The sequence below is a fragment of the Adelges cooleyi genome, unplaced genomic scaffold (assembly GCF_023614345.1).
Source record: "Adelges cooleyi isolate 19-005CV unplaced genomic scaffold, UGA_ACOO_1.1 ACOO_flye_CR_arks_rails_tigmint_CR_PRNA_247, whole genome shotgun sequence".
Classification (NCBI taxonomy): domain Eukaryota; kingdom Metazoa; phylum Arthropoda; class Insecta; order Hemiptera; family Adelgidae; genus Adelges; species Adelges cooleyi.
Genome location: NW_026095912.1, coordinates 11,451,966 through 11,477,984, shown reverse-complemented (window position 1 = coordinate 11,477,984; position 26,019 = coordinate 11,451,966). Strand labels below are relative to the sequence as shown.

General features: G+C 32.5%; 1 protein-coding gene across 4 annotated transcripts in view; it reads left to right on the top strand.

The window, feature by feature from the left end:
• The window catches only part of LOC126836388 (probable phosphorylase b kinase regulatory subunit beta), a 37,090-nt gene extending 31,276 nt beyond the window's left edge, over positions 1 to 5,814 (top strand). For 2 of the 4 annotated variants that reach the window (XM_050569727.1, XM_050569726.1), the window contains 3 exons: positions 908 to 1,148; positions 4,509 to 4,616; positions 5,462 to 5,814. In XM_050569727.1, the coding sequence (XP_050425684.1) occupies positions 908 to 1,148; positions 4,509 to 4,616; positions 5,462 to 5,641 (529 nt within the window). In that variant the 3' untranslated portion in view covers positions 5,642 to 5,814. The remainder of the gene's footprint in view (positions 1 to 907; positions 1,149 to 4,508; positions 4,617 to 5,461) is intronic. The other 2 variants (XM_050569729.1, XM_050569728.1) reach the window with 1 other exon arrangement.
• Positions 5,815 to 26,019: the final 20,205 nt, after the last annotated feature.

Below are 26,019 nucleotides of genomic sequence, written 5' to 3'. Positions count from 1 at the left end.
CTAAATATTTAATTAATAATAATTTAGTTTCTTTTTCAACTAACTTTTACTTACATATAAAATTATTTATGATTTTATTTTACTCATGATTTGTTCATATAAACAAATATAACTTAATTAATTTTTAAATACCAAAACCTTTTTTTTAGATTTTACTTATCTGCTTACTTGAAAAAGAAAAAAAAATTAATATCTTTTTGTAATAAAATAAAATAAATAAATAATATAAAATAAAATAAATTCAATTAGTTGTAGAAAATTAATGAAATCATAATTAAATAAATTGATTAGTAGTAGAATAAAAGCAATTTTTTTAATCTCGAATTTACTTAACTAAAGCCCAGCTCTAGTAATTATGAGCTATGCTACTTTTGAAATAAATAATTTGGACAAAATTAAGTTTGTAGGATGAATGATTACGATTTGTAATTGGATCTTTATTTTTAAGCAATTATCATTAGTCTCCGACAAGCTTTTGGAAAGAAACAATTTTCCTCGCTTTTAGTAGTATTGCCAAAATCGTGTCCCAAGGAAAGTTTGGAAAACCCTTCCGATTCCAACTTTTGTCTTATACTCAACCTGGGATCGTTTGGTTTGAAGTCGTTATTTGTCATTAGCTAAGATTTTCAATTGAAATACATTTAGAACAAACATTGCTGGCTAGCACTTGAGCGACTTCAAACTTCCTGCCTTTAGCAAGTTTTTTTTTATTCTAATAAACGCTTATTTTATTGGAAGTGACGAGCTCAAGTATCGACAATGATTATTAGGTATTTAGTACCCTTCAAAGAAAAATGGACGGGGAACTTGTACCTAACCTAACCGTCCACCTGACAGCGATTTTGTATTTTGCTCTTAACTTTTCCTCGGCTGCTATGGTGTGTATTGATTTTGGTCGTTTTCGCAGGGTTAACATGCTGCACAAGCGCAAGATCGAGGGCTGCTGGTGTCGGGTTCCCAACAGGTTTTACAATCAAGTGTGGGACATACTCATGCGAACGCCCAGGGGCATAAGGGTGTTGAATCAATCGTTGCCGCAACAGCCCACCGTCAACAACATGACCCATTCGGAGTTGCAATTCGGCTTGTTCGTCGAAGACATGTTGAACCGGATACAAAAACCCGAATATAGGCAACTAGTGGTCGAGGTATGTATGTGTGTACTGACGGTAATAATATATTTTCAGCCGTTCGCCATTGCATGTGTGAACCCTTTCGGAACCGATCGTTTTTTATGTGTTGAATTACCTGTCGATGCACAAACGACCATTGTGTGTTTCACTCGAGGGCAAAAGGGGAAAACGGCTAAAGGTATATGTATAATATGTATTGCCCTCGAGCTAGTGTGTGTGTGTGTGTAGTTTCAAATCGAAAATCGTAAACACGTCCTGCATTTCCGGGCCGTACTTAATCCCCGGGGATCGCCTCCCGGCTCCTGGTTAGGCGCTCGGTGGAAAAAAATAAATAGAACAAACGCTACTAAATAGGTAAACAGCGTTTATGCGCCATTGCTCGGTCTAATGGAAATTGTTGACTGCAAAACAAACGACGTGACCGTTTTATGATGGAACGCATGTACGCCGTCGACAAACGTTAACCTTGTTTTCCGTTAAAATAAACGTAAAACAAATACAACAGCATAATATTATAATATAAAATAATATTACCGAGTGTGTCCCTACTCGAGGCAAGGACAAACATGTGTAGCGCATCTGTTATTGTTTTTTTTCCACTGTAGCAGAGACGTATATAGGATTTTCTTGAGGAGGGGGATATGAAATATTTTTTTTTGGGGCTTAGTTTTTTTCTTAAAGTATCATAGACTTTTTAAGTTATTTTGGGGGTACCCAAAAACTAGTAATATGCTCTAAATGCTCATATCCTTGCCCTAGATAGTCTATCATCATAAAATAAAATTGGGTTTAGCTCTTGCAATCCTTTGACTTACAAATTCACAGGATAACAATGTGAATAAAATCGGTATATATTACACTGTTAAAAATATATACACAAGTAGATTAGGATGTCGCTTAACAGATTACAGAATACGGGATCTAGTCTGTTTATACCTAGTCTTATAAAAAAAAAAAAAAGGGCAAGGGAGGGGATCTATCCACCATACCCCCCCCCTATAAATACGCCACTGCTCAGTAGGTACTGTTTTACGGACAGCTGCTGAAGGCGGCCGAAACGGTCATTTAACTATTAACGCAAGTTCGAGCTACAATAAAACATATCGAACATTAAGTTAAATAATATATACTTCAAGTACAATGCCCTACGATCGACGTGATTTACTGACGGGAGAATACTTCCCACCATATCATACATAGATAGGTCATATTGTGCTGAAAAGAAACTCCCATTTTTCATATTGCCCTAGGCCTCACAATAATCTGGCTATGGTTCTTTTTTTTGGGGGGATGGGGCAATTATGTTCTACTAAGACATCTTAATTTGAATTATTATTCTTGCCAACGGCAGAAGTTTAGCGAAGTAAAGAGTTATGGATACGATGTCCCTAAGCACAGACAGGAAACAGCTTGTCGTAAAAACATTCTTTATAATTTCCACATTTTTTTTTTAAGTGAAAATAAGTGGGTTTCGGTTGTTAAATACAAAAGCGTTTTCTTAATACGATCTGGTAAAATATGGGTTAAAACTTCAAGCTGCTTGCCTTTATGTCGGTGACATTTTAATGTGTTATTTTTCCTTAACGTTAGAGTTCCTTAATGGCAAGGTAAACAATTTTGAAATGTGTCTGATTCACCCAAGTGCTTTCATTTTACTTAAGTTAAATTAAAGTGAGTAACACAGCGTTTGTTAATTGCCATACCTCAATTTAGAAATAAAAAATAATTATGAATAAATATGTATGTGTATATTTTATAAAGCTTGCCATGTGTATTGTAGCGGGTTGCTTTCTCGTCGACTATTTAATTACGTTTTACCCTTATTGCAGCCAGACGTTTAGCTGTTGGGCTCGAGCACAAGTTAAACTGCTATTAAGTCGTAGCCCGAAGTTTGGCTGGGCTAAATTATATATCCGTAACTCGCGTGTAATTGTACCGAGTAAAAGTAAATTCGTTATCCATTAGACCTACCCAAGAGTGAAATAACTTTTAACCTGTGCCCGCAACAACGTTAAAGCAGTTCTCTTTTTTTCGTCCATCGCCGCAAAACGTTTGTGTTTTAATGTAGGACGAGCACACGGTTAGAGCGATTCAATTAGGAGCTAACCGGTGTGCGTTGGAATAGTGTATATGTGTACTTTATTAAAGCCAAAGGGATAATGGCGAATACGAGGAAAATAAGTACGGCTTTAGATTATTAAATGGGTACTCGGAAAAAAATACTTGAGCTCATCCTTGGGCGGTGGATGCTGATAGTGCTGGTGCCGCTTCTAGGCGAACCTCTGTTCTTGGAACTCCAAAAAAGTAATTACTCCGGGGCTTTGAGTAAACGTGCATTATAGGTGCGCCGCCGTTCGCTCGAGGATTTATTATTTATTTGAGAAAGGCACGTACAACGAAATCGAGGCTATACGATGGATAAGGATGTTTTGTTTTTCGCGAAGAAACAATATATAATATTATAGATACACTTAAAATGTATTTAGTATTTTTTGTGTTGTTATTGCAATCCTTAATGGATTGTTTTCGGTGGAAAAAAGAGCAAACAAAAAAGTGAGCTCGGTGGCTGATTCTTGTCGATAATGGTCCAAGGGTTTTATTTTTGAAAAAAATACAAACGTCGACAGAGGGTAATAATATTGTGTGTGCCAAACGCCGGTCGGCCAATCGTTAATCAAACAAACATTTTGGGATTATTCACCACACTTGGATAATATTTCCCTTAGAAAAGATTCCGTTGGGAAAATAAAAAACGTCCGATCACGTTCTTTAGCCAGACCTTTTTCGCATTTTTCTTATAGCTGTTTGGCCGTGTGATCAATAATAAGTAAGCTGCAGAAAAGCCGGTGGTCTAAAAAAAAAAATGTTGGAAACCCTACTGAGCGGTTGGGCAGGCTTTTTGTAAACAAAAGGACATGTTAGTAGAAAGTCCTTACCTTCGTTTTTATCGGTTAAGAAAAACCTATTAGGTGGTAGGTACTATAATATTGTAAGGCCATTGCACAATTATGCCAGTTATTATTTATTTAAGACCATGGTATTTTTATTTTGCCTATTTCTTTTAATGACTACCCTAGTTCAAATTAAAATTAATTAATGTATCTGTATTAACTATTGCATAATAATGTATCTTAAACGCGGTAAAATGTGTCATTAACTATGTTCATAACTGTACTAAGTTGATTGGAAAATTGAACTACTCAGTTACCTAATACTTAAATTAATATCTTTGGTAACTGAGATAGCTCAGCACTGGGTTTTACGTTGGGGTCGCTTATTTTATAGCATTGTCAAACTTGTGGTGACTTAAGTTTCTGAAAGCACTTGCAACATCGTTCAAGGTGGAATAATAATCAATTATTGTCTCCGTTTCAGTTGTTATGTATCGTTTCCACGATTCTCATTCGCAACCCGGAACTCACGTTAAGGGACGAACTGAATCTTGACAGTTTGATCACAGAAGCCAATATAATGTTTTGCAAGGTAAGACTGCTGATGTATCTGTATCTTAGATCTAGACGACCGTTATTCTCATTGTGACCACTTTACAGGAGATCTTAAAAACGTTAAGCGTCTAGCATACTGTCTAATGATAAAATACACTCTTATAACCCTTATAAAATATGTAAAACTGTAATAAACTGAAAATCGCTATTTTTGAACTTGCCATCGTTTAATTCTGAGATACAATTATTATTATACTGTGTTGACTGGGGTCTGCCAATATTTGATTTCGACCGGATGGGCATCTGTGAAAGCATTTAAACGGCCAAAAGGGTTGGTCACTTGACTCAAGTCATTTAATCCGTACGTTGGCTTGACACGTTTTAAACAGAACACTAATGTCTTTGTTTAGTACTCAAAGTATGAGTATAAGTGCTTGAGTATTCAAACATAAGATTATACTAGGCGATTCACGCCAAAGCACTTATTTGTCTTAATGCTCCAAAGTTGTATACCTACTAGTAATATTTGTATATACAAGCCATAATCACATTATAATACTCTCACTAAATGTATTATGCATACATTTAGTTGTATTTAGTTGTTGCCAAAATATTATCATTGAATTTTGATCTCCTCTTGGAAACCACTTTGGAGTCTATAGTATACCTAACTGTAGTGTTTATATAGTACACTTTTTTTTTTACGGTGAGCTAAAATACACTTATATTGGTAGACCTTATAGCTTTAATGAGTTGCTGCTAAAACTCGGTGGCTGACTCGATACATAAATAAACATTTTTAAAAACGTTTCTGTTGTTGTTTTTTTCTCATTGTGTGAATTGCATGATAATTTTCACCGTTTAATGGCGACTTGCCTACAGGACAACATGTTGAAAGTCAGCGAAGACCTGGACCCGTTCATATCGAGCAAGTATTCGACGACGACGGGTTATTTGGCCAGAGCAGTCGTCAACAACATACTGACGGGTGGTCAGCTCGAAACGTCTTCAGTCGACATAGACGAAGACAGCGAAGATGTCGACAAGTGTAAAGTGTCATAAACGGCGTAAAAAAATGATTGTACTACTTCATTAATTGTATTTTTTAATTCATGTTTTTATTTCTATAAAAATACTTTTAGTGAGTTTTTTTTTTTAGTCATACCGTCTTCTGGCTATATTAGTTTTTTGATTTTAAATAAAGTTATTGTTTTTGTACGCCACGTCTTTAATCGTTCCAAAAAAGGATTTGACCTATTCAATAAACATACATTACAAGCAGGTACAGTATTGTAATATTGTTTTTTTTAATCAAACTTTTCATAAACTAGGAAAGTGAAGATTTTAAGACGTATGTGTAAATTAATAATCATCACGATATGGTTTCTTGTGATAATATTAAAATAAACATTTGAAAATGTGTTATAATTATTATGTTATACAAATATGAATAAAAAAATCATAAAATGTAGACAAAAATTATATTTCATACTAGATATTAAATAATCTCAAAAAATAACGCATACCTAAATAATAATAGGCGTATACAATATAATATTAAAGAAGGTAATCATCGGAAATAATTAAATTTTTTTAACCAAAGTGTTTATTTTTTTCAACCTAATAGCATAACATTATTTATTGGCAATCTGTTTACACTGATTATGGCTATGTGTAATGTTGTTTGTGCTCTAAGCAGCAAAGTCAATTGTTGTTGCCTAATATGTGGTTACTAGTTATTAAAACCAACACAGTGAAAATGCTATTGATGCATACTACCAACGGCTATTGTGGTTTTTATGAACCAGGGCGATTCTTGAATGTTTATCGAATTAGACAAGGTTCAAAAATCGCCCCCCAGCACTGTTAAGAATTTAAAAGTATTAAGTATTGTAGAATAGTTGAAATTCATAACTTAACGGACAAGGTAAGCGAAAATCTCAATAATAATATTTGTGTAATAAGAAGTTAATAATTTGTATTATTTTATTTATTATACATTAATATGTTAATTATTATTATTTTTGTTTTTTACTAAAGTTTTCTTGACTTAAGGACATCTAAACTTAGAAAAATTAATTTTTTTTTTGGTGGTTTTAAACAAGATAACTATTTACAAAACGTACAGTTCGTTAGGATACGAATACTGAATAATATTAATTTATACAACCGTTACAGTTATTCGAACAATACAATAAAAGACAAGACATTGTGAAGTGGTCTTTCAGTAGAGGTAATACAAGGTAAATTTTGGTTTTGTTATAAATAAATTAAATTAAGTAAAAATTTTGATTAAGGATGAAGACAATTATTTTTTTTATTAACCGATCAGGTCACGTAACCACCGATTTGTATGACTTTTATTTTTTTGGTGGTAGAAATAGAAGTACAAGAGAGTTTTGAGATAAATAGATTTTTGTGGTTTGTTAGGTGGGAAATAGTGTTATGCCGCTACTTCAATTACAGTAGATATTTTTAAATCAGAATGTAATGAATATGATTGGAAAAATAAAATAGTGCTTTTCTTATGAAATTTTCGATTAATGGTTAGATAATATTAGTTCTTTTTCGAACCGAGTAGCCTATTTCTTCTATTGCTGCAGAAATCTTTTTCTTCATTTCGGCGAAAAGGTAAACATTTTTTATTAATTGAAAGATTTGTTCGACTAAAGTTAAAATGCAATAATATTCTGCATTATTTTAGAAAATGTATTGTTTTTTTTTGTAGTTATCAGTGGAGTCGACTTGGACCTTTAGGTGGTTGGTTTTCAGGTATAGCTGTTGGGCCATATTTGTGAGTTATCCGCGAAACTCTGAAAAGCTTATGAACATTTAATAAATATTGGAAGTGGCAAATAGTTTTTTTGTGCGTCGTTTGGTGTTGTTTCAAAAAAATCCATTATGATTGATGAAACCAAAATAAACATAGAACGAGAAAGTATAATTAAAAGTATATTTTTAAAAAGAGCATTAGAATTTACAATAAATATCACAACGCTTCAGCTCTACCGCTGATCAAGTTACAACAATTAATACAACTTAATTAAATCACCATAATATCATAAGTCTAACTATTTCTTATTAGTTATTTTACTTACTTTTTTCTATTACACAGATAATAATTATGTGTAATGTGTGCCTAATAAATATACTGTAGTTGCAGTAATTTTTAAAGTAAACGACTTTTGGTGTAACATTGTACTTTCGATATTGAATGATGTAACGTTCAAAAAATAAGTAAAACTATTTGTGTTAGAAACAGATTTTCAAAAACAAAAAAAGTGTTAGAAACAAAATAAATAAATATTAGCGAATTGGACTATCTCTCAAATTCTTCATTTAAAATTGTATTGATAATTTTGTTTTACTCGAGCGGTCTAAACAAAACACCGTTAAACGTATTATCTTTCTAATAACAATCAAAAGTATTTTGTATGCGTTCTCTAGAAAGCATCGTAGGCATATTAATTTGATAGATGTTTTTTTGGACATTTTTTTTATATTTTATTCTATGCCTGTGTGGTTAGAAACAGTTTTCACCAATTATATTTGAATATTTTGGCAGTGATAGAAGGGGGACCGGTGGCTTAAGTAGAGTACGACCGGGAAAACGGCAAGACTATAGGAGCTTTCCATATACTTTTGATGGACTTTCGGATCGATGGCTTTTTAATAATGCTCTCCTTTTTTTTTTTCATATTAATGTAACAATGTGGGTGCCGCAGGATTACCTGCGTTCAACTTATCTCCGGTCGCCGTCCAATGAAATTTTGAAAGGTTATTATGTGCTACCCGCGGCCGTTAATAATTTATCGGTTCCGTATGGCCGCTCGCAGCCCTCACACTAAAACCGACGCTCATAAATAGCAGAATAACGAGGCATGTTATTATTATTATTATAATATAATAATATGACGGCCAGGACTCGACGGAAGCGCAACGGTGGATAGATTGGGGTTGAGCACACGCCAAAACTTTTTCCATAAGCATTTCATAAAAATCCCGTCGGTAAAAAAAAAAAAAAAAACGAAAAGTAATTACAAACACGAGCGGTCATCCGGTAGTTGCCGGGAAGGGCTGAACAAATGTGGATTGACAGTTTTTTTTTAAACCCCACCTCAACAAAATATTACAAACACAGTTCTAACCGATGTCGAGTTGAGCAGAAACATATTTTACTCCCAATCGCATGGCAGTAAACACCTAAATATTGGCTTTTCTCGCATTAGGTAGGTTTCGTGCAAAAAGAAATAACGTCAACAGTGGTTGCGATCACGAGGGGATGACGGAAAAGCTTCAAGTAGAGAATACCTGTGAACTATAAACCGTTTATTGAAATGATATTATAATATGCGCAACAACGTCGAAATCTTTAGGAGAAGACAGAGCCCTATACTTTTTTACCAGATCAGAAGATTGGGAAGTGATTATATTTAACTAGATTAGATCAAAAACTTGAATTTTGTTTCTACCTATATGCGCATAATGACTTGGATAAAGTTCGAAGGTTGGCTTTAAATCCGATAAGATCACTGTCAAACGCCTCGATGCAAATGTGTAGACAGAAAAAAAAAATTGGTAGATATATCATACGGAGTCAACACAGTTGGAAGTTTTCGCATGGAATTGGAATTGTTGTTTTGCATTAATTTTTCACTACCAGTAGTGTACAGTAATTAATAAACTTGAATTGATTATCGCTTTTATGTTTATTTTTTTTTCAAATGCCCAACGAATTCGAGCATTTTTATTTGCCTTTAAATTTTGATCAATAACAAAAAAAAACAATAGCATAGGTCGATCCAACGTCAAAATAATGTACACATTTTTTTAAGCTCAAATTTCTTTTTCTTGTTTATAATCAAAAACGTATAAAACTATGATTTTGTAAAACCGTCGACGTCAAATATTATGTTTTCCGTTTTTTGTGCGTGCATTTGTTGACCCAATTTTTATAATATTGAAAATTCGAAGGTTATAATAAATTACAAGCCGACAATATTTTGGATAAACCTAAAATTTCGGCACTTGTGCGCATAAATGTTAAAACATATTTATTTAAACTGCTATCGATGAGTCATAAATTGTATACTAACAATTCTAAGGTTATAATACATACTAAGTTGTCAATTTTATCGAATCCGGTATATGATTTGTGCACATGCAGAACTACAACTACTAATTTCTTTAATAATCCATACTTTTAGTTAATGATATTTGTTTGTCAAATAAAAAATTATCAATAATCACAAAAACAACAACAACGGTAATAATAATAATAAAACCTCACAGTAATAGTATAAGCTAAGATTAATGTTTTAAAAAGATTGATTTAAGTATTGAAACATTATTATGGAAAAAATTAAAACTGGACATTTCATTTTGAATATAAAAATATTATAAATACTTGGCTTAAATTAGGATTTGTTTGAGGCAAAGTTTTTGCGAATTAAAATTTAGATGAAGCAAGATTTTATTAATTTTAAAACGTTGATAGCGTTTAAGTAATGTAAATATTAATAGGAACAATTTTGATTAAAACAATTTGGTTTAGAGAAGATAAAAACGGAACTAGTTAAGACAATAGTATTGTTAAAAGTCGATAAAGCGTTGACCAAGCTCATTCACAATTCTAAACCAACGATTAGTGCAAACTAATATTCTGCATTAATACAGTAATTTTTTAGCAAAAACATTTTCTGGAGTAAGTCAAATTATAATTTAACAGTTCAACAAATGATGGAATCGCTAATGGTTATTTTTAAAACAGTTTTTTGTGATATTTCATCGTTTTGGAACTTTTACCTATTTCCTTTCTCGAATAAGCTATTCGTATAGTATTTTGTTCTCGGTTCTTTATTTTTTTCATCTATTAAATTACAATAAAGATAATGAGTTACTGTTACAACATTTGTTAAGTTATTTAAAAAAATGTAGGTACTAAATTTCACAATTCGACATGTAAATATATTTTGTAGCTTCAAGCTACCATTACGTATAATTTTACATTTGAGTAAAATTTTCACAATTGTTACTCCAAGTAAAATATATTAAAAAAAGTATCGAATTTCAATAATATTTGAAAATGCTGCTTTTTTCATGTAAATTGTTGCTCTAAATTTTTGGCAAATTATTCTTTGTTTAAAACGTTAAACAATTGTATACCAATGTTACCGTTTAAGTTTTAAAAGTCGATTGCAAGAGTGCAAGAGTTTTCAGAGGAAAAAACTGGCCAGTACAGTACACGGTTGTTTTGGTGAGACATGAATGTTCTTACAAGGTCGTGTAAAGCCAACAGGTGTTTTTCATTTGTTTGCAATGCGACAGTCGTTGTGAAAAGTTGTGTATGTAATGTAAGAAAATAGTATACAATTTGTTGTAATGTATGTCCTATATAATAATGCATTAAACGCTAATTTCGAGTAGCTACATGCCCCAATAGGGGTGAAATTAATTCTAAAGTCTAAACACTTCAGCAATAGTTAATAGCAATAAATGTACACATTTGTTTCGCACATAGCACTCTAGTACGAAACCAATTAAAATAAAGGCTCAAAATAAATTAAATAAAGTACTACCGCGTTTTTATAACGGCATATATTACAAACAAGGTACCAATTGCGGAACTAGTTATTACCATTCAAAGTCGAGCAATAGTTAGACTGGAGAGAACGGAATAAGCTTTTTATTTAGAAGGGAAAAAGGAACAATATTCGATAAATTTGATTTGGGTGCCATTTCAAATTATATGCCAACTTAATATATAAGTTGTATGGATATTTAAGTTTTTCTAGTGACATAAAATTGTGTTTATTGTATCCGAGTTAACCTGGGAAAGTGACTTAATTTCTATGTAATTTGGCTCTTTGCGTTCTCTTTAATGTATGTATACTCATCGAAAACAAGAATTAGGAAGTAATAATTGAACAATAATAGACAGAAAATTATTCAGTAATATTTAAATATATATATTAATCGAAAACAAGAATAAGACAGAAAATGATTCAGTAATATTTATATATATATTAATTGAAAACAAGAATAAAGAAGTGATAAATGAATAATAATATATAGAAAATTATTCAGTAAAATTTAAATGTATATTAATTATAAAACATAACATTAATATGTATATTTTACATTTCATTTTCGCATAGGGTGTTATTGACGCAAAAAGGGCGGTAGATTGTCTTTAGGAAAATTCCCAGGGATTGGATACGACAACGCCAGAACCGACTTGATGAATTCTTGCTTAACCAGCCATTCTCCTACTTTTTCGACGAACATTTCAGCCAACCCAATATTTTTATATTCGTCGGTGGGGAATTTTTTCAAATTATCCACATCGCAGAAGATCTTCGGGATGTCTTCTTTGCTTATCGTCGAGACTTTACAGCCTTCAAACGACGAAGAGCTTGTCGCCAAATCTGCTCTAATAAGTTCGATAACCTCCGTAGAAGCTTCTGGCGAAGGACATTCGGCTCGCAACATACGGAACGTTTCGACAAAGGTTTGGTCGTTTATCAAACCGGTGTTGATGGTGAAAGAGGTGACCGTCTTGTCCATTGCCGCGTTCAACTCCAGTCTGTTTTCGTCGGTGACCAACAACAAGTGAATGCATATCATTCGCAACATGACCATCTTCAGCAGGGTCAACCACAGGGATTGAAACTCACTTATGCCTTGGCATCCGTCGTACAGGTTCGAAGGATCTGTGGCCTTGTGGTACGCTTTCAAAAACACATGGGGCAAGTCGCCCCATTCACTGCCTTTGCGAAACTCAATCAAGACTTCGTTAAAGTTATACTTGTCCTTTGATGAATTCATATAACCGCCGAGCAAGTTGTTGGCATCGATCCGTTTGTAGGATCCGTTTTCTTTGGTAACACGCTTCAGCTCCGGACGAAGTTGGTCAAAGTGTTTTTTTATCTTGTCAGAAAAAATGTCATGTTCTTTAAGACGACTGTCGGTCATGGAGAAGTCGTTGTCGCCCGGGCAGCCGTCCATCATAGACGACAGTTGTTGGGTGATCATTTCGTGCACGAGTTTCATTTGTGAGAAGTTAAATTTTGTCACATATATCTGAATATGTGTAACGTACAAAAAGAGCTGCCACAGCGGATAGATGACCCGGTGGTCATAACCGGTGTCCATGTTGTAGAGTATCACCAAGACGTCTCGTGGAATGTCTTTAAACGGGTAGAACTTATACGGGCTGAGGCCTTTCAGCCCCGCCAATTGCATAATCGACAGGCATACCGTTTGAATGGCGCACCGTGTGTTCGTCTTGATCTGGTTCACTGTGATGGCCATATCTACACTGGCCCTCGGTTTGGGATTCTTGTAGCCCAGGTCCAAGTACACCAAAAATCCGTTGTAATCGTCCTCGAGCTTTTGACCTATGCAAACCGGTTCGAACTCCGCGTACACGTTTACAGTGTAAACGCATGACAGCAGTGTCAACAATAGCAAACCACGGTGGTCCATCGGAAACGATTGATTTTTAAAGCTTATTATTATTTTTTTAATATTTCAAGTACTACCAAAGTCGATTAGGTCACGCAGTCGAACTGTTACTGAGCTTTGGCCTTTTCGACTCGACTACCGTAAGCAACTACTTGAATATTGAAAACCTTGAGCCCTGAATACCATCGCAATATCATCGCAGTATTATGTTATTCACAAAAATTAAAAAAAAAAAACAAACAGTAAAAACAAATATTATTCACGATTCGGCAGTACGTATTATGTAGTTGTTTTAGGTGTATTTGGTAATAGTGTAAATACCAAAACGGATAACACTAGTCTTCTACGCACATAGCGGGTTATTAGGTTGAAATATTTTTCAAAAACCTGTTGACTGGAGATTCACTCACATAATATATCAACCTACAAATTGACCACGTTCAAAGTTAAATTTTTTCCAATTTTTTTGGCGTTTTCCTTAATAAAAAAAAAAAGTTGTACGGTACATTTTTTGAAAATTGTACACCTATGTAGCCCTTTCAAGATCTATCTATGGTCTAACTTTCACACCTCAAGTCCTTCAATTACACCTAAAAAATGAAATAGTTTCCACCGTTCTTGTTTAATTTGAATTTCCCTAGTACTATTGTACTCTTTTTTGCTAAAACCACCACTCGCTACAATATATCAGATTGTTTCACTCTGTGTGTCATTTTAAATGTATTCATTACAAAAGTTAGCAAGTATAAGGACTTATACCGATCTTTTTCGTTTTACCACAGTCCACATACACATTAGTTTTCGTTTCTTCATTCCGCTTGAACTAATTTTATTCAGTAACTTTCTAGCTCAAAACTGCCCACAGTACTTTTGTTGGCAACCTGACATACACTTTTTCCGTTTAAATAATAACCATGCTTATGCTATTCCTTATTCTTTTTATTCTTTTTTTTTTACCAATTACCAATACGAAACGTGACTTTCTTCGTATTATTCCAAATAGATTTTTCAATATTCTCGTCTAACTCAAGGGATATATTTCTATTTTTACCCCAAACTTTTATCTTGTGACATATTATTATCTTTATTATTTCCCAGTAAAAGGCAAAAATGTCTATAGAAAAATATTACTAATTGTAAGTATCAAAATATGACTAAGTAAATTTTTTTAATTTCAAATATTATGTGAATCACATTAATAATGTAATAATTAAAGTGAATGATAAGTGTAATAATTGAAAATATTCATATGATAAGTATTTTATGTTTTTTTAAATTAATGATCAATCACAAAATTATCGCACTATTTGCCATGAGGATTAAAGACAAAACTCAAAGTTTTGTTTTTCAGAAATCTCATTTCTAGCTTATAACAAAATATATTTTAGATAAAAATAACAAAACGTAAAACTGTTATTCTTAATATAATTATTACATACTTATACATACCACATGTCATCATATCATAGTGTAATACACTTAAACACTTACAGCATTTTTAGTAAAATAAAAAACAAACATTTTAATTTTAATTGACTTATTGAATTATTAGCTTGATTTTTATTACAAGTATAATTTGCTGTAAACATTTCGTTCATAATCAAAAAATTAATTTTAGACACGTTTGTTCAGAAACGATTAAAGGAGTGTGTAGGTAGACTGTTATGGCCAATGCAAAGACATGAGTGAAACCTAACTAGAATAGTCATTGGAGGGTTAGGTTAGATATTTATAATATAGCTTGTCTAGTTCCACGTGTAAATTATTCGCATTGCATTAATTATTCTTTATTCAGCGCCACTACGAAGCACATATTGTGGATCTCCATAGTAATACTTGGAACTCTTTTGGCTGTGCGTTAAATAATTAAAAACCTTTGGTGCCCCAGACCGCATTCTGCTGAAGTACTGACGGTCCAATTGCTTTCCTCGTATGGTTTTTTTAAACCTAAAAAAAAGAATAATAAAAAATAGCACATATTGCTGGTGCAATTTGCTTTAAAACATTTATGGCCTTGGGTAACCTAGTGCTCCGTGTGTTTTTTTTCTCACATACGCCTACACGCGTTCATATTGGACACACCTACCTATTTGTCAATGTATTTTTAAAGTTAAATTAAAAAAAAAAGCAACATATGAGTACGGCCGCGTTAACGAACTCACGGACATGATAAATTATGTAAAAGGAAAAAATCAAATAAACCCATTTTCATACATTATGTTATTTTATTCAAATAATAATAATTGTTCAAATGTAACTAAAAGTTTCAATTTATAAAAAAAAATATTATCTTCAGCATAATTCTTATTATGCTGGTTCTTGAATTATTTTATAAGAAATATTTTTTTCTTATAATTCTAATTTATTCTTAGTAAACAAATTACATAAATATTTGAAATATATTTTTTGTATAGTATTGTAGTCTCAATCCCAGTAGGAAAACTGCCAAACTTTCAGTTACCGCACGATGTAGTTCTTACTTTATAATAAAAAAAAAATCAATTACAAAGTTTGGCAAAGTAACCGATTTGTATGCATCATAAGTTACTATTTTAGCCAAAATCGTTTTTTTTGCCGTTTTCGATTATACAAGACGTGTATTCCACATTTTATGAAGAAATCCCTCTTGTCTCGGATTTTTCTTATGTTCTAACTAAGAATTAAGGAGAAACCCTTTGGATCTGATTGTATTATATTCAGCTGTTGCTGTGTAAATAAAACTATGTTGTGCCGGCCAAAAGTATTATAAGATCAATCAAGTACGCAAAGTATTATCTCGGTCGAGCCGAAGAGTTTTATTTTTAGTTTAAAGGATTTTTTTTTTGTACTTAGAACGCCGCCGTGTCAGCTAGTCACTGACCCGGTTGAAATACAATACCGTGCTCGTTAAAGGATTACTCGTTACTGTTATTATTATTATTTTTTATAAATCTATTGGATCGGATTGCACGTGTTGAGATACGGATTTCTGAATATGTATGGAGTGAAAAAAAAATACAAAATGTCACTACAAGTATATGGTTTAACACAAATATAATACCTAATAACAGCTGTCGGTTGCAAACAAAGAAAAAGACCCATTGGAACGATTTTGGCGTTCTACACAACGGCTATGCACATACCTACATATTATTATTTTCCAGTAATTGATTATTAACCAGAAATAAAAAACACACGACCGATATAATATTGTACCTGTGCAATTATTATAATCTTCCACGAAGCAAATGTCAACGTGCTAGGTGCACACGAGTATATTATTATTATAGTATCCAGGACAACTGAATGGTTATTGCTTAATGAGAAAATAAAAATCATATTTATATACACACATACTAAAGCATAGAGTGGGGCAAAAGTTCATATAATGTTTTCCAAGAGTTGTAGAAACATAGTTAACCATAACTGGGTTAAGTGTAACCAGTATTAATAGTTTTTATATATTTAAACTAATTTAATGTCCTTATATTTTGTTGATCATATAAATTTACAAGCAGATAACAAAAAAAATAACTATTCAAATTTAAGCTCTTCGATTTGTGTATATAAATTAAATATTAGCATAGTATTCTGAACATTCAAGTTGAGGAAAAAACATTTGCCTTGTTTATAAAAAAGTCATGTTTCAAATGTAACTATCGATAAAAAAGATTAGGATGCCTCAAAATAATATAAGCACATCGATAAATATTTATATTTAATCCTTTTCTTTTTAGTTAATAGTTAGTAATCAGTATACTTAAAAGTCGTATGAAAATACTTGTAATTAAAACCATATTTAAAATTATGTGATTTTGGTAAATGAGCATTCTCTATATTATACTCATTACAAACTACGGTAAGACATAACACATTGATGCAGCCCTAGAAATGCAGAAACATTTAGAATAATTGATTAATAAAAGTTAAAAACAATTAAAATATAAACTATTCGTATTGTCAGGGGAAAATGATTCCGGTCTATTATGCGCCAGCGAACTATGTTCGGTCTGGGGCAGCGATACAACAAGAGTAAATTTAGTAAGAATTACTTTGAAAGGCTTTGAAAATAGGATAACAAAAATATGGTCGCCCAGTAGCTCAGTGGTTAAGATAGAGTCCTATACTCTATAGTAAGCTATTTGGTTTCGACTCACGTCCACATACAAAACTTTTTCAGCATTTTTATCAGTTTCTTTACTTTTATAACACCTACTTTTGGATACTTCTACTTCCATAACACTTATTTCCGTAGGGCATACCGCATATAAGATGTTTAAAAAATAATTAATTTGTATTTACTGTGTTTTTTTTTATTTGTAAAAAGTATAACAAAGTTATAAAACAATTTATTTACATAGTTTAAGAGAAGTATAGTGTTGAAAAATTCAAGAATACTCTGTATATTCGAATAAAACAATTTATTTTTATATAGATTATTTTTACAAGTGTGTGATTTTAAAAATTATTTAGTAGGTCTATATTCTTAGTTGGGGTTTTTTTTTAAAGCATGAGTATGTATAGGAAGAATGAGATTTTTACAATACTTTTGGTAAGTCGATAGTTATACATTGTCTATTTGCAAAAATACAATAATTGAACATTAAAACTACCCGCACGTTTATTGGACATGATTTAGTCGAACCAATCGCATCAAATTTAACTGATATCGAGGATTGCCGTTTGTTTGGCAAATTAAAATATAACAACATTGCTTACGGCTGTCGGGTAGCTAATATTATTATTTTTTTAATGATGCGTCCCACCGCCAGTAAAGCAATCAATGGCCGCGTGCCGCCAAATGATTGTTGCTCGTCCCGGTGGACACTACCATGTTCTTCTTGGAGAACAGCTTAAGGCCGACCTCGAGCTGCTCCAGGCAGGCCTTGAGCTCGTCTCGTTTGCGCTTGATTTCCGGCGTCGATTCCGTGGTCTGCGACAACACGTTCAACTGTTTCACCTTATCCGCGTACTCCTGCCTGATTCGGGTCAAATGATGCAGGCGCTCGCTGTCCGGCAACAACGACTGGCCGGGCTCCAGGTGTCTAGTCTTGTGGCCGTCGCGAACGCCAAAAGCGGACTTCTTTCTGGGTCGACGTCTGTTTTGTTGTTCGCGTTGCTGCTGTTCCTGTTGCTGCAACCGTTGCAATTTCTGTGCGGCGATTCTGACCTTCAGGTACTTGGGCAGCTCGCCGGGTCGATGCAGCTTGAACGGCCGGCGTTGGATTATTATATCCTCGGTGGCCGCGGACGTGACTTCGTCTAATGCCGCCGTCATTTGCCCCACCCAGCCGCCTCGCCGTTTCCTCCATAGACCCGTCTGTGGCCGGTCGACTGCATCGGCCGACGCCTCGTCCGTCTGCACGGCCACCGCTTTGCCGGGCTTCCGGCGGCCACCGGTCCGGCGGGCCATCGACTTCGGGTACCTGACCACGCTGTTCATCATTACCGCGTCTTTGTCGTACGGGTACACGGTCTGCACCTGCTGGCTACGGTACGCCAACGCTGTCTGCCCGTCCCACGGTCCGTCGCCACCGTCTACGGCCGCGGACGGCGAGCCGAGGCCGTCGCGGTGGCTTTCCGTGGCCACTGTCTGCAGGAAACGGTTTCTCCTTTCCACTACGCCGGGAATCATGGCCTTCGTCCGATTGGTCGACGCCAGCCAAGCCACGTACAACCGGTTTTGCCGAATGAAATCTTTCTTGGGCTGGTGGCGCGTGGTGGACGTCTTTCGGGTAACTGTGGCCGCCGGCGCAAGGCCGTTCGCGGTCATCGTGGACGACGATACCTTATTGCGGTTCATCTGGGTATACTAATAAAGGTATAACGTCCTGCTGTGGTCCCGGTGGCCGCCACTTTTCAAGTTTCACTTGTCGAATTTAAAAATTTAAAAAAAAAAGTGTAAATAAAACTGATATATATTTAAAGCAAACCGTTATGATGTCACCGTGTGTAAAATCTTGGAAAAAAAGGCAACAAACAGTTGTCAAGCAACGGTCGACAATTTATTTTTTTATTTTTTGGGATGATAAACAAAAATACTTGAACTTGACCGCGATAGTCGGCATTTCGAAAAACAAAAATTTGTTATTTAAATTATTTCAACTAGAAAATTCTAAAAAACTTAAACTAGATAATCTCTTCTGGAATGAAACTTAATTTGTGCTACTAAGAAAATCGACTTAGTTTAAAAAAGCAATTTTTTTTTTTTAAGTGCCTAAGGGCATTTTTATTTAAACGATTAAAAATCTTTATAAACTTAAGTCAAAAGAGTATTCATACATACATATGAGTATTGAAGAAAAATACTTTTACGATATTATTTGTGCAGTGTTGACGACACTGCTACATTAGATAATTAACTGATCTTCCAGTTTATTCATTCGCATTAGGTAAGATTCATAAAAAGAAAAAAACTCTTTTTGTAGCTCTTTGAAATTATGTAACTCCCAAATGTATTCTCTAATAAAAAAGAAGTATTTTCCTTTTTTATTTTTCGCAAAACTGTTTTTACCATTATCCAATATATTTCTAAAACAGAATATTGGTTGAAAAATTTACTACCGACTAAAAATTACAACTTAATATATAGTTGTCTTTTTTTGGAATGTTTTGCGTTAGGTTGGTACTAACCAAAGAGTAATAATATAAAGAGATGAACTACTATATACTAGCTTGTATATGCAAGAGCGAAGTAAAAAGTAGGACTAAAACCAGTACGACCACATAAAGGGAAAAAAAGTCTTTATTGTTGAACAAATAAAACAACTATAGGCATTGTTTTTAATTAATACAAATAAATAGCTAAAACTTATATAATTTATATAAAAATAAATAATAATAATAATCTTAGCACCACGATATATTGAACGATAATTATTTTCTTCTATCTTGGCAGACTGACTTTAGTCCTACTTTTTGCAACACATTAAGACTACTATAGCCATCCCCTGGTACTAAACCCAATGATAGTTCATTCACACTTGTTACTCGATGAAAAATGTCAACTATAATATAATGATGTTATGTCAGAGTTTTGAACGTTTAGCCGAGTACAGCAGCAGTGGCACTGAATTTCACTCCTCACTCAGTAGCTGGTGGACACGGGGACCATACCGGCAACGGTACCATAATATATTAAAATTATTCGTTTGACCTTAATCCGTCGAGGTCCACATTTGTAAGCCGGTTGAAAACAATTAGGGTCTCATTTATTTAATACCGCCGAACGAGGTCGGTTGACTATAATTCGGACTTTCTGCAGCAACACAGCCTGCTGCCCATTTAATCGACCGTGGCAAATGTATAATTAACCGGTAATAACGAAATTAATGTCGACCACGCGGATTACACTGAAAATAATTTAAGCCACCCCCAAGTGCAATCCGTTTATTATTATTATTATTTACTGTCACATATTTTAGTCTGCCGGTGGCGCTCCGACAAAATAATGCAACATAGCTGTTGTTTGAAATGGCCAGCAGTAAAACGACCTCGACAGTGTTTTTTTGTTTATTTTTTAATCTCTCAGCATATTGTAGGTTAGGTCCGAGCGCATAATATATTTATAATTGAAAAACATCCACGTGTGTCGTTGAGGAAATCAGGAATCCAGCGAGAACACACGAATCCAGATAGGTCCAATGTAATGAAATGTATACACTGGTTTCATGTTTTCATCTAAGAACTACCCAATTCGCACAAGGTTAGGTTGCAGTAATAAACAGTCTGTGATTTTTTGTTCAAAGTACACAAATTCATGGATGTGACCAATATAGATGCCAACAGGACCTAATATTTATTTAAAGTTCTTAGTTCATTAAAACTCCCCGTGCAAATTATTATATTCAAGTCTGAAAAGGTCTGTTAAGATACATCATAATGACAAAAATATATTTGTACTATTATGATAGCGATAAAACGTTTATCATATACTTAATATAAAAAACCGAGTGAGCCGTGGAAATTACTCACAATAGTTATGTGTAAACATTTTTAGTTTTTAAGTGTGGCATAACAAGTACTACATACAAGAGATGATTCGATGTTAATACCAGGAAATTCACATAAAAGAATATCTTTTGAACAATGTGGAGCAGTGGAGGTTTTTTTTAAATCGTTATCATACCACAATCTATCACATACACTACATACAGCACCAAAGTTATTGTTTAAGAACCCCGATTTAAATTGAGCGTGAGCTTTGGAATGTATATGATATTCATCATATGAGGCGACAGTGATATATTCTGAAGTTTCAATAGTAGTTCTATCTTCTAATGATTTTTCAAGTTCTGATGAAGTTGATAACATTTATTGAGGCGAATGGGATATATCTGGAGGATACATTATTGACAATGTAGTGGAAGTACTAGTAGATGCTACTTGAGAAGTTCTGAAAATGGAATTTTGGCGCTCTTTGAATTCTTTTTGTCTTAGGCATAGCTAAAATGTTACAAAAGTTGTTTTTTTGTGTGTGAAACGGGATCGAAATCCAAGTTATTTATTATCTATTGGTTATTTATGTAACGATCTAGTTTTCCAATGTTTGGTTTTCTAATCAACTTATTTACTTATTGTATAAAATATGAAATTTATACTAGATAATTAAAAAATTATTTTTCTTACTACTCTCTTGAGAATCATGTTGTATGAACACTGCACTCGTAGAGGGTACTTGGTACAAGATGGTATAAGCTGGTTCCAGTCTTATTTTTTTGGCCTTATGGCGCTCTTCGTATTCGTTTTGTTGTTCCGCGTATGTGTTAGGCATAGCTAAAATGTTACAAAAGTATGTTTAAGGTGAATCGGAATCGAACCCAGTTTATTTATTTTACGTTACGGCCTAAACATATAAATATACCTATTTTTTTTTTTTTTTTTTTTAATAGCAATGATATGTAGTTGTTAATTATTTAAATTTAACCACACAAAGAAATAACATGAAAGTAAAGAGAGAAAAAACTAAAAAAAAGTTTTCGGATTAAACGGATTGGAACTCTAATTCGTGAGCGTCTCTTACTGTACTTGTCGATGCATCTAATTTAGTTAAATGGATACAATTTTATTTCTTAAGCACAATATATCAATTAAAATATACCTACTTCCGTTACCCCTACTTCCGGTATTTGCACAAATTTACTCCTACCCAAAACATCGTACCGCGCGTAAAGATTTTTACACATCAATAAATCATTTTGCTCTTTCATTTTGTCATTATTTATTTTATTACAATTTTAAAATGATCTCTTACCAATACTGACAACATTGATTGTTGTTTGCTAGTCATTGATTATATGGAATTTAAGAGAGTAATTAAATATATTTTTTTTTTACACTAGTTACTGTGTTTAATTTAATAACCAACCTATGAATATTAGGCAGCCCACTTATTTTATTTTTATAAAAATAAAGTTATGACCAATATAAATATAAGATTATATATTAAATTATAAATTAAAAAAAATGCCTGTCATTTACAAGGTAGTATAAGTTATCCTGGTTGTGTAAAAAGATTCATCTTATATTTTAATTTTCATTATTAAATCAATTTTAACATAACGATAGGAGATATTTTGAATATTTATATTAAACAATTTTTTTTCAATAGTATCTTTGCAAAATAATATTTTTACTACTAATAATAATAATAAATTTAAAACTGTAACTGTTAGTTACATATTTTTTGAATAAAAATAAAATCTATAACCTCAATATCATTTAGACAAAATGAGAATGGTTTTCTAAGGATACCTACACACGTTGACTGCACCGCCGAGTTGCCAATTGTGCACATATTTTACTAACTTCTTAAATCAAAAATAATTTGCTAAACATTTAGACGGCCAATGGCTAGTTTTAAATAACTACTTTCAAAGTTGTTCAACTTTTAAATTTATGAACGTTCAAAATTTACAAATTTAATAACCTTCATAGTTATTCTTCAAAATTAGTTGAAATATTCATAAACTGATTCTTAACTAAATAATATAATTACTTATGTGTGCGTCACCGTTTAGGGGACAAAAGTTGATAGAGCTTTGAATAATCGTAAAAAAGTTAAATAATAATAATGTAACAACTATAATAACTTTATTGCAACAATAAAATACAAAATATACGTTTTTTAAAATAATTAATTACAATATTGAAGCGCTCCCTTAAAGTAAAGCTTCTGCTGAAGGATCAATTGTACAAATATTACATAACGCCAATACACAATGTAAGACAATGCATATTTTTTTTAACAAGAATAATAATATTCATTATTATTACCTCGGATAAATCTAAGTATTTAATATATTTTTTAAACAATTTAAAATTTTTAAATTGATTAATATAGAAGCCTTTTTTGTCCAAAAACTTTTTGACAATTCAGTTAACGTTTATTAATTTTTTGTTTTATTTTGTATTTATTTTAAAATTTTTACGCCCACAGGGACAAGAGTACAGAAATAATAACTAAAAACGAATACAAAGAATGAATAAATAGCACAAACATAACAAAAATAATTCTTACAATTAATCCACCGCACGTATTTGCAACAAATTATTATTATCAGAAAAGAAATCAAAATTACATAGATCATTGCACGAACTTAGCATGCTATGAAAAGGGCTATTTCTAACAATATTGTTCGTATGGTGCTCTAAATAAAATGTCTTATGGTTTCGTGTGTTTACATTTGGCACTGTAAATTTATTTTTTTCCAATATTTCTGGCCAATCAACCATACCATTAAAAATAAATTAAACATCTATGAATTTACTTCATTAAGAGGAATTGTAATGAGTTTAATATTATGATTCCTCTTAATGAAGCCTAAATTCCTTTTTTCATTAACATTTTTAAGTTTATCTCATTATGGCCGAAATTTAGTATTTCTTCAATTAGAATTAAACTTTAAAGAATGGACTGTTAAATTATTTCTATGTAGTTCATTAGCAACGTGTAGTACATTATTGTGTGTATTAAATATTTAGTAATATTTCATAATATTGTGAAATAGCATGAACAAAATTAAAAATAAAAAAAAAGAAGAAGAAGAAAAACCACAGAATTGCAATTAGTCTGAAGATATATTTTGTGTGCTACGTTACATGTATTACTCTGTACATAGTATGAAAATGGCATAACGCCGTTTAGCTGCTACGAAAAATGATTGATTCCGCCTGTAAGCGTATAAAGCGGTTTTTTTGTGGCCCAAAAAAACATGTTGTTGGGAAACTTGTGTTTGATCGAGAGCAGCGCACACTATGACTTATGTATGCTCGTGCCTAAAAACCTGACATTGAACGCTGACTTATAAAGTGTAAAGTGAGCACTAGTTCCAAACCGTTAAATACCTAGCTAAAAGGTACTTTATTGGGCTGAACACTTAAAAAGTTCCAGCCTTCCCCTTGAAAACGTTGACAAACCAAAAAAAAATGAACCCTTTTATCTAAAGGGGGGGGGGGTGGAAACTTTTTCTTTATTTCGCTTTTTTTTAGGTGTAGTTTTAGGACTTAAGGTCAGAAAAGGACCGGAGGTTAATGATCTTTAGTCAAACTTTATTTTATTAAAAATAATCCTAACCAAGTCATCAGGTACCAAAAAAAAAAAAAAAAACAGTATTGATTAACAATTGATCAACCCTAATCACGTCCACCCTAATACTAAAAATACAGTTTTAAGAACGTTGTAATTGTCATTTCTGTTATATAGGTAGGTATGCATACGTTTTTTAAAAATATTTATTAGAAAAGTTTAGTATGTAAGCAGTACACGGTTGAAATACATTCGGTTGTTTTGTTCAAAGAGTCCACAAAATATATAAGTTGTGTACGAATCTTGAATATTATATGTCGGGACGTGTGCGAAGGGTAAGAATTGTTGGCTTAGGTGTGATTCTACGTTCGATTTTTTTCATATAGGCAAAAAAACCAAAACACATATTGTTGTTGTGCTCTTGATGATTCGTCATGATGTAAAGACAAACAATTCGATAAAAATATATACCTACCTACATGTTTTTCTCGAATGTCAAAAATTGTCCGAAAACATAAATTGTACCCAACAAAATATACATATTTCTGATTTCATAATGTAATGATTTTCAATTAGCAGAATGAGATTCTACTCGGGTAAGCCATTTCGGCAAAAAAAAACAAAATAAATATAGGTAACACTTTTACAAACATAAAAAATACATCATTGTTAAAAGTGAAACTTTTTCTCTAACCACAAAAATTGCAATAAATAAAAAACTAATATTATATTAGTTTTCGTATGTAGGTATCCCTAATTTTGCTATAACCCGTCTTTACTTCTTCATTTTAAACTAATAGGAACAGCCGGAGATCGTTTTTTTTTATAAACTAAATGTAAACGTTAAAATATTACTTTTAATTTTATTTCAGTTATTTTGTCAAGTAGATTTGGAGATTTATATCTTGACCATAACAAATAAATCAAACTACACTAATCTATCAAAATAGAGAACAATAGTTCTTTAAAAGAACAAAATGATTTGGTTGAGAAATCGAGCGGACAACAAAAACTATTTTATTTTTTCAATCTAGCTGTTTAATTTTAATATAATTCTGACCTATTTTAATAGCCAATTTTATATTAAAGAATGTTGTGGAAATATATATAATATTACTTAAAATCAAATGAACTGAGACTGCTGGTTAGTGCTGAACATAGCCCACATAGTCGTCAGAATAGAATTTTAATGGATGGAGTTTTGAGTAATAATATAAAAAAAGTTTAATTTTTAAGCACTATAAATTGATTACATATTAATATGTATTTTTATATTTTCAACTACATTTTAATAAATAAAATCGCTTCAATGGAAGTCTGACATTTTATCCAGACTTTTGTAGATTACCGACTGTATAACATGCGTTTCAAAGCTAATATAACAAAAAGAAAATGAGATTTAAAACGACTTTTCGATTTGAGATTTTAATTCATAATTATACCATTTCTGTATGAATAAATGACACTA